Source organism: Podarcis raffonei, chromosome 15, assembly GCF_027172205.1.
Source record: "Podarcis raffonei isolate rPodRaf1 chromosome 15, rPodRaf1.pri, whole genome shotgun sequence".
NCBI lineage: Eukaryota > Metazoa > Chordata > Lepidosauria > Squamata > Lacertidae > Podarcis > Podarcis raffonei.
Window position 1 is genome coordinate 6959609 of NC_070616.1, and position 17172 is coordinate 6976780.

At 44.9% G+C, this 17172-nt stretch overlaps 1 protein-coding gene across 1 annotated transcript; it reads left to right on the top strand.

Annotated features, from left to right (window-relative positions):
* The first annotated feature begins 8405 nt into the window (after positions 1 to 8405).
* LOC128402839 (uncharacterized) lies at positions 8406 to 17143 on the top strand. The gene is made up of 7 exons (XM_053367235.1): positions 8406 to 8916; positions 9719 to 9802; positions 11351 to 11617; positions 12640 to 12752; positions 14718 to 14840; positions 16067 to 16177; positions 17040 to 17143. Exons 1-7 carry the CDS (start codon positions 8862 to 8864, stop codon positions 17049 to 17051), a joined length of 765 nt encoding a protein of 254 aa, XP_053223210.1. The 5' UTR covers positions 8406 to 8861; the 3' UTR covers positions 17052 to 17143.
* Positions 17144 to 17172: the final 29 nt, after the last annotated feature.

The following is a 17172-nucleotide window of genomic DNA, read 5'->3' on the forward strand; positions in this document are numbered from 1 at the left end:
AGCAGCAAGCAAAAGCAAGCAAACGCTCCGCGCTCATTGGCCGCCCGCGCTCACACCAAGTCGTGGGGTGTCACCAATCAGAGACGCCCCGGGAGGAGTGGCCAATGAGGAGATGGCTGTGGCCTGAGCGGCCCTGGGAGCCCTCTCGTTGGCTCCCGGGACTCAGGTGGGAGGAGCCAGGAGCTTCGCAATTCCCATACTGTTACAGCAGCAGTTTCATAATAGACCGCTGGGCAGAGCGCGCGGGTTAACCCGCTGCAAACTGCAAGGGAGGCGATGCGCAGAGATTAATAAAGCAGGAGGAGGCAGACAACAGGGTGCCCCACCCTGGATGTGTGATTCTATTTTATTTTGCTGAACTACAACTCCCATCAACCCCAGCCAGCATAGTCAGTGGTCACTGGGAGTTGTAGTTCAGCAACGTCTGGAGAGCACCGCTGCTGCTGCTGCTACTGGAACAGAGCATCCACTTACCCGCCCAGAATTGGGGGGAATGGTTAAAGCCCACATGATCATCCCATATATGTGTGGAAGAGCCTTGCAGGATATCTGTAGCCTCCCTGATATCATTTAGTTACTTAACACTGCAATTATTCTCCACCTTTTCTCCAAAGTGGCACATCCTCACGACAACCCTGTGAGGTAGGTTAGGATGAGAGGCTGTGAGTAGCCTATAGTCACCAGGCAGGGCTCATGGCTAAGAGGGATTTGGACCCTGGACCTCACTGGACTCCAACTCCCTTCATCCATGACTACGCTGGTTGATGGGAGCTGATGGGAGTCAGAGTCTGAACAACACCTGGAGAGGCCACAGGTTTCCGATCCCTGATGTACATGGTAAGTGACTACCCAATGCATTATCATTTTAATCAAAGTGTGGGGACCCTTGGGCTCTCCAGATGCACTCGGTGTACAACTTCCCTCATCCCTGAGTGTTGGCCAGGCTGGCTGGGGCTGATGTTCTTGCCCAGCCCAGGAGGACCGCAGGACCCCCCCCCCCAATTCCTGCACTGCCACATGGAGAAAGGATGTGCATAGCCACTGAAGCATGGAGGAAGAGGTTTTGCTTTGGAAGTACAGTGGTACTCAGGTTACATATGCTTCAGGTTACATACGCTTCAGGTTACAGACTCCGCTAACCCAGAAATAGTGCTTCAGGTTAAGAACTTTGCTTCAGGATGAGAACAGAAATCGTGCTCCGGCGGCGTGGCAGCAGCAGGAGGCCCCATTAGCTAAAGTGGTGCTTCAGGTTAAGAACAGTTTCAGGTTAAGTACGGACCTCTGGAACGAATTAAGCACTTAACCTGAGGTACCACTGTAGCTGCAGGTTGAAAAGGGCAAGGTTGTTCTGTATTTGGTTTAAGGGGTGTGTGTCATGTTACGGCCAGAATAGATTACCCCCACAAGAAGGGCATGATGACCTGTGGTTTGTCCTTAGGCTGGGCAGGAGCCCAGTAAACCGAGCCAATTAATATTACATAAAGCCTTCCATTAATTTCTCAGGTAATTAAGGAACATAGGAACATGCCTTATATCAAAGCAGGTCCCTGGTCCCTCTACCCCAGTCTTGTCTGCACCAACCGGCAGCAGCTCTCCATGGTTTCAGGCAGGGATCTTTCCCAGCTCTACCTGGAGATACCAGGGATTAAATCTAGGGCCTTCTGCATTCAGACCAAATGCTCTGCCCCTAAGCTATGACCTTCCCATAAGCCAGTTTATGATGAATTTAAGGTTCATTCACACCCACACCATAACATTCAAAGCACATTTATAGCAGTTTAACAGTCATAGCTTCCCACAAAGAAACCTTGGAGCTGTAGTTTACCCCCTCACACAGCTACAATTCCCAGCACCCTTAAACTATGGTTCCCAGGATTCTTTGGGGGAAGCCAGGTGCTTTAAATGTTTGTTGTGGATGTGATCAAGTGGGGGCAGGGAGCACTGTATTGTGAATGTAGCATGGGGAGAACTTTCATTTATTTATTTATTTTTAAATTACTGTATTTTTCCGTGTATAAGATGGCCCCTATTTTTTTAAACCCAAAATTAGGAAAATGCACTATGCACTATCCATGTATAAGACGACCCCTTATTTTAAACTTCAAAAATTTAGGGAAAAATATAGTCTTATACACGGAAAAATACGGTATATACTGCTTGATTGAAAAAAAACCCCTCAAAGCAGTTTACAAGAAGATAAACAAGAAAATCAAGGAAAATTTACAACTCTACTTTAAAACATACAAAATTTAAAATGCTGAAACTGATTTAAATTATCTCAACCTTCTAAGCATCTGGGTGGCCAAAATAAGGATGTTTTTAGCAGGCACCGAAAATAATAAAAGTGAAAGTACCTGCTGGATCTCTCTTGGGGGGCAATTATTTTTTATTCATTTTCTAATTTATAAAACCAAATTTTAAAAGTGCCTGCTTGATCTCAATAGGCAGGGAGTTCCAACGTGCAGGTGCTGCCACACTGAACCACCAAGTCCTTATGAAAGCAGAATGGATATTATGGATATTATACAAGGTATTATGTGGCACCTGTAGTAATACCAGTTCCACCAATCAAAGCAGTCATGTGGCCACATGTTGGGTATTAGGGAGCTTTTGCCCTTAGCTGCAACCCACCCTGCTGCAGCCCCAACTCAGACTCTCACTACAATTTTTATTGAAAAGGAAGGGTGGGTTCCCATTCCTTTCAAAGGGAATCTGTCCACTCTTCAGAAATGAGACCGACCATGAAGCACATTTGATTTCCACATCCAAGGACTTCAGCTATCCAACACTGGATCCTTGCCAGTCCTGCTGGCTGGTATGCTGTGCCCACGGGATCAACTGTGCACGCCCAATTTCCTTCTGTGGCTGTGACAAGAGCGTGATCATCTTGTCACATACCAACTGCTCCCGGCTGACAGCAGCTCTCCCCAAGGTCTCAGGCAAAGGTATTCTCCAGGCAGCCAGGCTCCCCTTACAGCCTTGAACCAGACATACCAGGCTGTGAACTTGGGAGCATACACCATTCAAAGCGTGTTCTACCAGTGAGCTTTGCCTCATTTCAACAGAGAGATACCTGCTTGCTGCTTTGGGGTCCCCCACCACAAGGGATGGTTGTGTTAGATTAATGTAAGACAAACAGCAAAGTCTTGTGACACCCGAAAGACTCATAGATTTAGGCTGCATTCACCCCCCACACATTTGAAGTACATTTAATAATGCATGTGTCTCCCCACAAAGAATCCTGGGAACTATAGTTTACCCTTTAAAGTGGTACAATTCTCAGGGTCCTTAGCAAGCAACAGTTCCCAGAATTTTTTTGGGGGGGCAACACATGTGTTTTAAATGTACGGTATGTATGCAGCCTTATTATGGTGTAAATGTCATGGACTAGAGAATGTGACAAAGACAAGTGACAAGGAACCTGTGGCCCTACAGAAGTTGCTAGATGCCAGATGGGATCTTTTGATATAGGGCGGTATATAAATTGAATAAATAATACAACAACAACACATTTTTCTCTTTGTATCTCTGGTTTTATAGTGTTTTATTGCCCTTTTCATGTATTTTTACATATCCATTAGAGATTTTAAAATATGGAACGGGTTAAAAATGCTTTTGAGTAAGTATGAAAATTATAATCATCATTGACCATTAGCTACACTTGCTGGCTTGGTCTGGACTACCAACCTTCTCCATTTCCCCTTCACCCCCTCTTCCACCTTAAATGTACACACAAAACTTACTGTTTTGATTTATTATGGTTTACGCCAGTTTATCTTCATTCTGGAAAATTCAGTAGAACTGTTAATAAAGTATAAGCCAAGAAGAAATCACTCGCGTATAATGACCAGAAAGCCGAAGGATTGGGGGGGGGGTTTTCAGAGGGGTAGCCATGTTAGTCTGTTGCAGCAAAAACTGCCCAGAGTGCAGTAGCACTTTAAAAACTAACATATTTCTTATGGTTGCAAACCACAATCCACTTCATCAGATGCATAAAGAGTTATCATGAGTCCAAGAAAGCTTAGCTTTGTCTGCAAGGTGCCATGACGAGCCTTGGAAAAATATTTGGTGTTTTTCAAGATAAAGCATCAGCTCTTAGGAACATTGGGAACAGAGTCAGACTATTGATCCATCTAGCTCAGTATTGTCTACACTGACTGAAAGCAGCTCTCTGGGATTTCAGGAAGGAGTCTATCTCAGCCCTTTCTGGAGATGTGAAGAATCGATCCTGGGGTGGTCTGCATTCAAGCAGGTGTTTTATCACTAAGCTACAGACCTTTTCCTTTGCGAAGCTCTTTTCCAGATAGCCTGTTATGAAACTCCCAATGGCAAGGTGCTTTTTTTTTTTTTTGCCAAGCAGTGTTGGGGCAAAGAAAAGATTTATCCTTATGCAGCAATTTGGTGCAATCCTTAAGCTGCTTAAAATAGCTTATTGTGGGCTTAGTTCTGCTGACTGATGTGAACAACTGGATTTCCAAGGACGGCCAGGCTCTCTTAACAGCTTATATATTCAGGTAGATCATTGGTTCCCAAAGTGGGCAGTACTGCCCTCTGGGGAGCAATAGGATTACCTAGCGGGGTGCTAAGAGGCAAAGGGGCTTTTCAAAGACCGCCAGACTTTGAAAAGCTGGTCTTCTTCTTCTTTGGCGATCACTCATAGCCGAGTAAGATTGTCTTCCATGAACACAGTAGTGTGTCCAGAGGTGACTGTGGGGGCCAATTCTGGATCCACACATCCTTCCACAGTGGGGACATAGGTTTCCAGGTGGGAGTTGGTCATGGTGAGGGTTTGCCGAACGCGCCTTCCTCTTAGTTCATTGCTCCCTTTTGTCCTGAGTTCGAGTGTCTTCAAAGTCCATGACACCTTTGGTAAAGGCTGCTCTCCAACTGGAGCGCTCACAGGCCAGTGTTCCGCAATTGTCAGTGTTTATAACTACCGTACATTTTTTTAGATTTGCCTTGAGTTACCGGTAGTTTTTAAACCTCTTTTGTTGACCACCAGCATTACGCTTTCCATTTTTAAGTTTGGAATAGAGTAGTTGCTTTGGAAGATAATAATCAGGCATCCGAACAACATGACCAGTCCAACGAAGTTGATGTTGAAGAATCATTGCTTCGACACAGGTGATATTTGCCTCTTCTAGTACTACTACCTCTGATACATGTGTGTAATCTCTCAATCTCTCTCTCTCTCTCAATCTCTCTCTCATATGAACAGTAGCCATTAGCTAGAATTCCAGAGGTAGGAGAGTGAACAATGTTTTCATTTTTCAGAATGGCTTTCAAAATATAACATAATTCACTATTTCATGGCCTCATCAAAGTGAGTACAGTGGTACCTCAGGTTACAGATGCTTCAGGTTACAGACCCTTCAGGTTACAGACTCCGCTAACCCAGAAATAGTACCTTGGGTTAAGAACTTTGCTTCAGGATGAAAACAAAAATTCCATGATGACGTTGGGGCGGCGGGGGGAGGCCCCATTAGCTAAAGTGGTACCTCAGTTTAAGAACAGTTTCAAGTTATGAACGGACTTCCAGAACGAATTAAGATCTTAACCCGAGGTACCACTGTATAGATTGAGCAAAATTCTGGAATTTTATGTGAGACTACAATATCCTGGACTACATTATTTTCATTGAGGGGGCTTTTTTGCAGCAATATGTCCTTTTATGTTAACATCACTTTACGCAAGTAATCTCCTTTCCACATAAACATATATCGTGTGTCTGTAGTAAAATTGTGTCAAATTACATAAACCAAAGATGTTAATTGGTTACATGGCTGGAATTAATGTTGTGAAACACGCATCTAACTTTGAAGCAATTTCAAAATCCTTCGAAGGAGCATCAGAATTAGGACAGAGAAAGAGCTGCAAAGTGGGATGGGCTAAATAATTTGGGGAAAGCAAACAAAGCAAGACAACATCACAGATTACATCTCTATTCAGGGGTGCAAGCGTTTCCCCAGGGTTTTGGCTTCCTTTGAATTTGGTCACTGCAGAGTGAGTCTTAAGGTCACAGATTCACAACCTTTTAAAGCCTGTGGGCACATTTGAGCGAGCATCATGAGCGCAACTCCTCTGATCCCCTCTCTCCCTGCTCCCTCAAATCAGGCCCCCACCATTACACACAGAAATAAAGCTAATATGAACACACTTCACTTTTCTAAAGAATCCGAGTAGAAGCCAGATCCAGTCGAAACAAGCTGAATCTAAATGTTCTAATGTGCTTTAGAGGTAGAGTGTGCATGTTCTTCAGGAGTAGCCAACAAGGCTTCAACATCAGTCAAATTCACCACCTCCAAGCAGCCATCCAGCTCAATCCCTAATCCAGTAATGGTCCATTTCTACCAAACTGAGTTTTCACAAAGCCATTCTGTTCCAAAAAATAAAATCCAGCAATGCAGTTACCACAGCTGTTTCAGGATAAAGAAAGCTAAGTTGCAAAGCCAATCTCTATCACCACCTTGTGTTGACAATGGGAAGAAGGAAGAATCCTTCAAACATACTTTGAACAGGTGACTTTCAAACCAAGGGCCGCAAAAGAGACTGAAAGGCAGATACGCACCATACATTTGAAGCACATTCAGTAGACATTAAAAGCATATGGCTTCCCTCAAAGAATTCTGGGAATTGTGTTTAGTTATGGGTGCTGGGCACCATGTCCATCTTTGCCCTGCCGCCTCTCCCGCCACCCCACTTCGCCAGTGCCTGCAGCGGCAGGGTGGGCAGGGTGCCTGTGGCTGCACCGCCTTGGGGGCTTCTGCCACCTGAGGCAGCTGCTTCACCCTGCTTCATGGGTGGGCCATCCCTGGTAATGGGAATTGTACCACTGTGAGGGTGTGCTTTAAATGTGCACTGAATATGCTTTAAATGTGTGCAGTGGTGAATCTACTCTGAAGTGTGATTTTTTTGCAAAACGAAGTTAGAAAGGCCCCGAGACAGCCTGTATACTCCTTAAAAACAAACAGAAAAATGCAAACTTTGGAAGAAAAGGCTGTCAATAGTTTCTAGCTACGGTGCCTATGTTTTCCCTCCACAGTTGGAGGCAGTGTGCCTCTGAAGGCCAGGCTTCTCCCCACAGCAGGTGGGGAGAGTTGCTCTCGCACTCAGGTCCTGCTTTTAGGCTTCCCACTGGGCCAACTTGTTGGTCACCTCGAGAACAGCCTGGCTGGACTAGACTGGCCCTGATCCAGCAGGGCTTTTCTTACAGCTAGACTGGTCTTATGGCTGATCCAACTTGGATGGCTTTATAACAGGATTAGACAAAAAACCAACTAGCCATGACAGCTGCAATCCATCTCTACTGTCCAAGGCAGTATGCCACTGAATACCAATTGCTGGGAATCATAAGTAGGGAGAGTGCTGTCACGTTCAGGTCCTGTTTGTGGGCTTCCCGGAAGAGGCGTTTGGTTGACCACTGTGAGAACAGGATGCTGGACTAGTTGGGCCATTGCAAACCCTCAAACATTCCTCAGTTGAAAAGAGGGACATTTCTCACTCTCCCCTCCCAACTGACCCTCCTCGACTTCCAATTCCCCTCCGCAGTGCATTTCCAATAACAATAACAACAACAATAATAATAATAATTTATTATTTCTACCCAGCCCATCTGGCTGGGTTTCCCCAGCCACTCTGGGCAGCTTTCAACAGAACATTAAAAACAATAAAACTTCAAACATTAAAAACTTCCCTAAACAGGGCTGCCTTCAGATGTCCTCTAAAAATTTATTTCCTTGATATCTGATGGGAGGGCGTTCCACAGGGTGGGCGCCACTGCCGAGAAGGCCCTCTGCCTGGTTCCCTATAACCTCACTTCCCGCAGTGAGGGAACCGCCAGAAGGCCCTCAGTGCTGGACCTCAGTGTCCAAAAGAAGGGGGAATGCCGTCACCAGTACACCACTCCACCGTTCTGAAAACCCCCGGTAATCCCCCTTTCGTTCCTCCCCCTTTCTTCCCACCCAGGGTGGCGCTGCTCTCCTCTGCCTGCCCCTCAGAGCCAGCTGCTCATCATGCAAGGCTGGGCCTTGGCAGTGGCAGCCTCTCCTTCTCTCCAGCAGATGCTACAAGCTGCCCAAGGCCATGGAGAGGTTAGGGGATGCTCCCTCACAGCTGTAGCAGCACAAGTGCTGGTTCATCCTCCTCCCTGAGCTTGGCGGCAGTGGGGCTGGCAGGGAAAATAGGGACATTCCAGGATCAAATCAGAAGCCAAGATGGCTTTCATTATTCTGGGACTGTCCCTGGAAAACAGGGACACTTGGAAGGTATACCATTGACTTATGTCCTGCAAGCAAATCAGGATGAATGTTCAATAAACAGGTTCTCTGGAAGTGTCCCAAATTCTAGAAGGCCACACAACAGAAGCAGTATAACCTATCCATTCTAGAACTGGATACAGCACAATGGAACAGAACAGAATTTCGGGCATAGGCATAGATGAGGTTTTTTTCTCCGTATATATATAGGCTGCAATCTCTAGAGGACTGAGTTCCTCCTGTTAATCTTTCATTTAATGCTTAAGAGAAACTTGTGGACACTATGCTTATAATGGAAATTATTACCTAGAGCACATCTTCTTGTGGCAATAAAAGATCTTAAAATGGAATAAACTGCTAAAATAAAGGAGGAAACAGTCAACACTGTCAGATGAATTAGTTTGCATTTTCTGATTTCAGGCATTTTAAATCAGGGCAATCGTGATCTTTTGGGGGAACAATATTAATTCCCCCCCCCAACTCTACCTAGCAATTTTACAGTCCCTTTTAAGAAGCAACTTCCACCTCAAACTGGCATGTGCATATAGAAGAAAAGAAAACAAGGAATTGAACAGTAAATCATGACCTAATTCTCATTCCAACATTATGGATATTATACTGTTGTTTAGTTTATCGCTGATGCAAGATTTTAGTCAGCAAGGTAAGCAGATCATTCTTTCTGTTAAAAAAAGATTATTCTATATTCCAATACAAACAGTAAAGGAAGGAATCCAAACAAATTGTACAAGGAAAAAATAAATAAATAGTGGGTTGAGTTTCTCGATGAAACATGCAGAATGCATTTAACTCATAAGAAAGTTCCACTGGGCAAAATGGGACTTTTCCCAAGGTTGCGTGTCCAAAAATACAGCCAGTGTGGAGTAGTGGTTAGAGTGTCAAAGTAGGATCATACAGCCTACCACACACACACACCCCAAGCTCGCAACAATATGTTCATAGAAACGTGAGTAAAACACACGTGGTGGTTGTTTCTTCTAGGGCACATTTGCAGGCCTTTGGCCCTCCAGATAATGCTGAACTACAACTCCTATCATTCCTAACTTGCTGGTGCTGACAGGAATTGTAGTTCAGCAACATCTGGAGGGCCAAAGGAAAAAGCAGCTGCAGGAGCAGAGAACCCTTTCCCTAGCTGGTGCTTTTTCACTGAAAACCACCCTCGCCCCCATAAGACTTTCCCACTGCAGGGTTCCAGGTGCAAGTTGCAGGCACACCCCAAAGGAGCCACCAGGAGGAGAGTTAAGCACACTCTACCTCTCCCTTCCCAGCTCTGTTTTTCCTATAAGGGGGCCAACTTCAGGATAAAGAAACCTAGTTTGGAAGAGCAAAGGACCATTATAGACATTGCAGCAATGGGGAGACCTTTCTCAGCTAGGAACAAACAAATTGGAGAGGAATGTCCATCTATATAAGGCTGTTCATCCATTCTGCCCATTCCCTTTCAGGACTCCAGAACTATCACTGTTGCGTGCAAAGATTCTCTGAACTCCTTCCTAAAAGCACAAAAAGAATATCCATCATACTGAAAGGTAGGAGAGCTTCAGGAATGCCTTCTCCTCTGTAGAGACCGCCAGAACCACTGAGATTTCTCAAGGACCCCTCTGTTTAAAGCAGGGATGGGGAGCACATACAGCCTTCCAGGTGTTGTGGGACTCCCAAATCCCATCAGCAAGCAGAGTAGGATGGCGAGAGTCATGGTCCAGCAACGTCATCTGTGGGAAGCCACAGGTCCCTCAACTTTGGCTTCAAAAAGAGGTTAATTCAGGTTGCTTCCTGATGACCTGGTTATTGAGCATTCGTATTTGTTTGCACAAATTTTGCAGTGAACATGTATAACATCATCTGTTTATTGAACATTCATTCATCTACCACATACATCATCTAGGCAAGAGGCATTATCAGCATTCTGCTCTCACAGCGACCACCCAGATGCCGACAGGAAGCCTGAAAGTAGGACCTGAGTGCAACAGCGCTCTTCTCTCCTGCTGTTTCCAGCCAACTACTGGAGGCAGAACATAGCCGTCATGGCTAGTATTCATTGATAGTCCTCCATGAATTTGTCTAAATCCTCTTTGAAAGCCACACAGTTTGGTGGCTATTAGTGCCTCCTGTGGCAGCGAGTTCCACAGGTTAAGTATACACATTGCTGTGAGTAGAAGTACTTTCTTTTGCCTCTCCTGAATCTTCCAACATTCAGCTTCTTTGGATGTCCCTGAGTTCCACTGCTATGAGAGATGCAGAAAGCTCTCTATCCATTTCTCCTACACACCATGCATAATTTTATGAAGTCGCCTCTTGTTAGCTCAGTCAGTAGAACGTAAGACTCTTAATCTCAGGGTCACGGGTTTGAGCCCCGTTTTGGGTGGAAGGTTCCTGCATTGCAGGGGGTTGGACTAGATGGCACTTGTGGTCCCTTCCAACTCTACGATTCTCTTGTCTTTTCTCTTAACTCAAAAGACCCAAATGCTGCAACCTTTCCTATACTGTATAGGGGAGTTGCTTCATCCCCTTGATCATTTCAGTTGCCTTTTTCTGAACCTTTCTCAGCTCCACAATATCCTTTTTGAGGTGCAGTGAGCAGAAATGCACACAGTATTCCAAGTTGATTTCTATAGCACAGCAAGTCACACTGGACGTAACTAGGTCTGGGGCCCAGAGATTCCCCACCCTTTGAGAGTGATCTCACATGTGAATCTGCCTCTTCTTTTAAGCAAGTGTGCAAAGAAGTGAGAAGGAGGAGAAAGGAAGGTGAGAAGGGCACAAACAAGCTGGAATGCAAGGAAGGTGATATTTCAGAGGTGGCAAGGCATAGGCTGGAATGGTCTAAGGCTGGATCTAGACACATCAAAGAATCGTTTAAGTTAAGTGTTTTGTAAACTTTGTATGAGAAATCAGGTTGGCAAAAACGGAACTCCACAGCACCATCTGATGTTACAGTGTTATAATGCATATACAACACACATAAACACTTTTTCTTTGCCAATGTAGCTGAATCCTAAGACCAACTTATTAAATTCCTTTATCTTAAGTAACAACTGGTTTTGGGTTGTTGTTGTTTTTACTTTGTCTTTCCACAGAAAGTGAAAACACATCTAGAGAGGAGTTGTCCAGAAATCACACTGTGGCTGCTTTGCAATGTTCTGGACCTCAAGGCACCATGCAAGTACACTTCATTGTTTCCGAAAAGATGTACAGAGGGAAACTAAAAGCTTTGGATCTCTTCTATCGCCTGAAACAAATCGCGGATCCTGATGAGAGGGGCTGTGCTGCTAAATGCTGCTTGATATCGGCCGATCACAGAAAGAGCCTCCAGAGTCAGGCAGAAGCTAGCATTATGGGGAAAGGTAAGGAAAGGAAGGAGAGCTTGAGGGCCATGCATTGGGTTGTATTCTGTGTCAGTTCAATTCAGAATAGACCCACTGAACTTAATGGACATCGGCCTGTTCATTTCAGTGGGCTCACTCTGAGTAGAATTTAGTTAGCTAAAACCCATTTTCCACTTTTGCTATCTTACCCTCTTCTATGACTCATCCCTGACATGAGTGGCAAACTTCAGGCCTGGGAGCTGAGTGTGGCCCTTTGGACCTCTGTATCTGGCCCCTAGGACGCGGGTGGCGCTGTGGGTTAAACCACAGAGCCTAGGACTTGCCGATCAGAAGGTCGGTGGTTCGAATCCCCACAATGGGGTGAGCTCCCATTGCTCGGTCCCTGCTCCTGCCAACCTAGCAGTTCGAAAGCACGTCAAAGTGCAAGTAGATAAATAGGTACCGCTCCGGCGGGAAGGTAAACGGCGTTTCCGTGTGCTGCTCTGGTTTCACCAGAAGTGGCTTAGTCATGCTGGCCACATGACCCGGAAGCTGTACGCCAGCTCCCTCGGCCAATAAAGCGAGATGAGCGCCGCAACCCCAGAGTCGGCCCCGACTGGACCTAATGGTTAGGGGTCCCTTTACCTTTACCTTTTATCTGGCCCCTGGAACTCCCCCCAGGCCACACCCCTCACTGGTCTTGCACTGCAGCCTGAGAATTGTGTGCCTGGCTGGAATATGTCCTTGGATAATAATGCCTCTTGCTTGTCAGGAGAGAGGGCAGAGAAGGGGGTGTGAGTGTGTGTATAAACTAGCCTCCTGTTAAAAGGTAATTGTTCCATTTTACCTCTGACCCTGCATGTGGCCCTCGTATGGTTGTTCAAAAGAGAATGTGGTCCTTGGGCTGAACAAATGGCACCCAGGTTTTTTAACATATGTATAATGCTGGGGGGGGAGGTGTTGACATCAGGGACATTGCAAGATGCAAGCATTCTTTTTCAACTTTTCTAATTTAACTCCCTGGCAGATAAACACAACCCAGATACAATTTCTGTTCACAGTGCTTCTGCCAGGGGTGTCGGATTGTTTCATCATCAGCAATCAAACTAATAATGAAAATTTTGCAAGAAGTTTGGAAAAGGCAAATGAAATCGGAATCAATGCAACATGTCAAGGTAATGAATTTTTTTTTTTCAGTTTTGCATGCGTAAGAAGAATAATTAGCCGAAATAAATACTGCATACTTTGCTATATTGCAGGGACAGAAGTCAGGGGAACTTAAAATGTAATTATTATTTTTTTAAAAAAGGGGGAACTTAAAATGTAATTTTTTTTTAAAAAAAAGCTTAGATCCCACCTTTTTTTGCATGACTTGAGGTGCACAATTCACCAAGGAGTTCTTCTGTAGATTGAAGGAATCCCATCTCAAAGTAGCTGGCAGCCCTAGTGAAATTAACAAGCAACAGAACAATAGTTAGTGCAGATCATAGAATCAGAGAATTGTAGAGTTGGAAGGGACCCCAAGGGTCATCTAGTCCAAGCCCTACAATGCAGGAATCTCATCTAGATCATACATGACAGATGACCACCCAACTGTTTAAAAACCTCAAAGGAAGAAGACTCTACCACCTGTATGGAGAGTCTGTTTCACCATCAGCTCTTACAGTCAGAAAGCTCTTCCTTATGTTTAGTTGGAATCTCCTTTCTTGTAACTTGAATCCCTTGGTTTGGATCCTGCCCTCTGGAGCAGAAGAAAACAAGCTTGCTCCATTCTCCATGTGGGAGTCCCTTACCTATTTGAAGATATATCCTCTTAGTCTCCTCTTCAGAAGGCTAAACATAGCCAACTCCTTCAACCATTCCTCATAAAGCTCTGCACGTGTTCCAGCTTGTCAATATCCTTCTTAAATTGTGGTGCCCAGAACTGGACACAGCAAGTCCTCAGATTGCCAAATACTTAACAAGGAGGGAGTGTCAACAAATTACAAGATCTCTCATTACACTGTCAGTTGCCTCCTCATTCTCAGTTTTGCCATTGTAGAACTCAATGAAGAGGAGGACTAAAAGTAGTATTACATGGCTCCGCCCATCATTAGCTCTGGCTCCACCTACTGTTAGTCTCCCTGCCTTCTGCCCCACCAGTCACTGTTGGTGTGCTGAAAGGTAGGAAAATACCACTCAGATTTTCCACCTCAGGCACCGAAATGTCTTGAGCAGGCTTCCTCAACCTCGGCCCTCCAGATGTTTTTGGCCTACAACTCCCATGATCCCTAGCTAGAAGGCCAGTGGTCAGGGATAATGGGAATTGTGGTCTCAAAACATATGGAGGGCCAAAGTTGAGGAAGCCTGGTCTTGAGACCACAGATGTGTTCGCATTAATGTTTACTCCACATCCAGTGGCTCCCAGTGCTACTTTTTGAAGCCACATTCACATGTTAGCCATGGTCCATATTGATCCTGCAGTTTCTTGACAAATACTGATGTCCGATGCGCCCCCCCCCAGCCCTGATCCAGATTAAATCCGACTAGAAAACTTAATCCACCGTATCTGTGCTGTGAACATTTAAGACAACCATTGCACGTGCACAGATGAAAACATATGCCAGGCTTGCCATACGTCAGGAAAATTCCTGACGTGTCGTAGTTTCCGGGTGTAAAAACGGCGTCATGGAGGAATTTTGCTAAATCTGCAAAATTTCAGGGGGAAACCAGGATGTATGGCAATGTGATGGAAAAAGCAGTGAAAACAGCTCCAAAAGTTTAAAATCACCATTTTGCGGGGGAGGTTTCCCCCAAAAAGCTTAACAATTTTGATGGGTTTCTTTTAAAAAAAGGTTTGCGGATGTGAAGAATTTTACTTTTTGAAATACGGCAACCCTAGCATATGTTTCATGAGTAGGCGTTGGGGGGGTTGCAGGGGCAAGGAAGACAAAAAGGTCATGCATATTGGGTGAAAACATCCCCACCCCCTCTCTGATGTGAGCAAGAGTCTGCAAATGCATCTTGAAATGCAGCAAGGGGAACAACTGTGCTGCCTTTTAAAGTTGTGAATGTGAACATACCCTACAATACAGATCCTATCTTTCATTATTACATTACCTCGCCTATTTTATGCTTCATATTTCTCGTTCTGTCCCCGGAAACAGATGAGATGGAGGACAGGAAAAAGATAGGTGTCTTCCTGAAAATAGCCATCTTGTGTGTCATGGTGCCCCTGATGTTCTTCTTTATGGTATTTGGTGTATGCGAAGTCCCCTGTCCTGTAAGTTTGCTTGTGCCAAATCACTGCGACAATTTAAAATAAGTAAGTTGCTTTATATCGTGTCAGACTCTTGGTCCATCTAGCTCAGTGTTGTCTACACTGACTGGCAGCAGCTCTCCAGAGTTTCAGGTGGGGTTCTCTCCCGGCCCTTTCTAGAGATAGCAAGGATTGGACCTAGGACCTTTTGCATGCAATGCGGATGCTTTACCATTGAACTAGGGTCCTTACCCATATTTGCAGAGGATTCAGTGTGGAGGAAATAGTGGTGAAATTTCATTTACTGGCTAGGATTGGGGGAGAAATTCAATTCATTCATTGCATTTAAAGATGAACCTACCTAATTTGCACTTTTCTAAACAATAAGCAAACCGAAACACAGCTATCCTTTGAAAGTTGCACGTCTCTGAATTTTGCAATAGTTATACATTCACGTAAAATGTGCAAAAATGCATAACGTGAGCATAAAATGCATATATTAGCAATAATAAATACACTGGGAAATTGCTTTGCAAAAATGTGTATAATAGGCAAAACTGCATAGAAGTATGTGTGTATTGGGATAAATTTGCAATAAAATGCTAATCGATTTTCATGAGATTTTTTAAAAAAACAAACACAAATTGATGTGGAAACGTGGAGAACTGAACTCAAGACTGGAAAAATGAGAAACTGAAACCAAAATAGACAGATTCACCCAACCTTTCCAGGTCCCAAGGAAATTGATAGTGGTGGACAAGGCAGGTTTCTCTTGGGAGGGACTGTCAAAATGTGGCCTCAATACCTGTCATGACCCCAGAGTGCAGCAATGACCAGGACACTGAACCAGAGGAAGTGGACCAGGGGCACTCAGGATGAAGGGTCACTAAACAGGCCATTTGGAAACACACCGGTACCTGGTTTTGAGCCTAGTACTAGTGATTAGGAGCCAATGGAGTCTGGGGCTGGCAGGCAGGAGGCTGACGAAACACGCTTCACAGCATTGCAGTGCACAGGAGGCTAGTCCCTTAGGGCAAATGAGGCCTTGCCCCACCCACCTCAGCCTGCCCTCACCCAGCCCCCACCTGCCGTACCTTATTTATGACCAATATAGAGGGTAGCATTGACTGCCAAAACATCTGGAGGGCACCAGGTTGGTGAAGTCTGTCTTGAAGACATGGGCTTAGGCGGGGCTTTGTGACAGAGTTAGACCAGCCTAGCCATGCTGATTAAGTTTCTTCTTCACTCAGTGTTCCCTTCCTTGTTGGAGGCAATGTCTCTTCCCTACGCAAAAACATGAAGCAAAAGAGAAGAAAATGACGGAAGCCACAAATCCTGCAGCACACGGAATCCCCACCATGGTCTGTTTGTTTTTAACAGTTCAGTTGTGCTTATTCCATTCAGCTAGACGAGACTTCCCTGGGCGTAGGAAGAGAGCCCTGTGTGATCAGGCTCATCTAGTCCAGCATCCTGCTCTCACAATTGTGCACCAGGTCCTCCAAAAGGAAGCCTACAACTTGGGCTTGAGGGCGGTAGCCCTCTCCCCACTTGTGATTCCTAGTAACTGGTATTCAGCGGAGGTAGAACATAGCCATTGTGGCTAGTAGCCGTCAAAAGCCGTATACTCCATGGTTCTGGAACAAGTAGAACCCTGCCAGATCACACATAAGACCAATCCAGCCATAAGAACTTAAGAAAGGTCTTCTTAAACCAGGCCAGTGGTACATCTGCACCACCACCCCAACTCACAACCAGTCAAGAAGGTGGCATTTGCTGGCAGCTTCCTCCTCCTTTGTCTCAGGGTTGCCCTTGTTAGAACTCAAATGAGAGAAAGGTGGAGACAAAATTAATTGGCTCTGTCTCTCCCTGTTATGGACTCTGTCTCCACCTACTGTTGGCCTCCCTTCTTTCTGTCCTACAGTGATGAACCAGATACCCAGGGGAAGCCCACAAACTGGGCCTGAGTGTGACAGCCCATTCACCACTTGCAATTCCCAGCCCAATTTGTGTAACCCCCCTTTCAAAGTCATTCATGTTGATGGCCATCTTTAAAAACAAAAAAAACATGCAAGTTAATAATTGCACATGGAAGTAAAAGATTTGGAATTGCTTTTCCAGTCCTGCATTGAACTGACAAAATCCATCCCCATGTTAACAGTACTGTTTAATATGCAAAAGTTTGACTTGTTATATTATAAAGTAGATTTTTCATTTGTTTTCCAGGCAGAAGTTTAACATCAAGTCCCAACACCCCCAAAACATCTTAATTCAGGAGTGTTTAGGCATTGCTTCTGAAATAAGTGAAATAAAAGGTGTTTTCTCATTTACAGGGTTGTGTGTGTGTGTTTAAAATTCT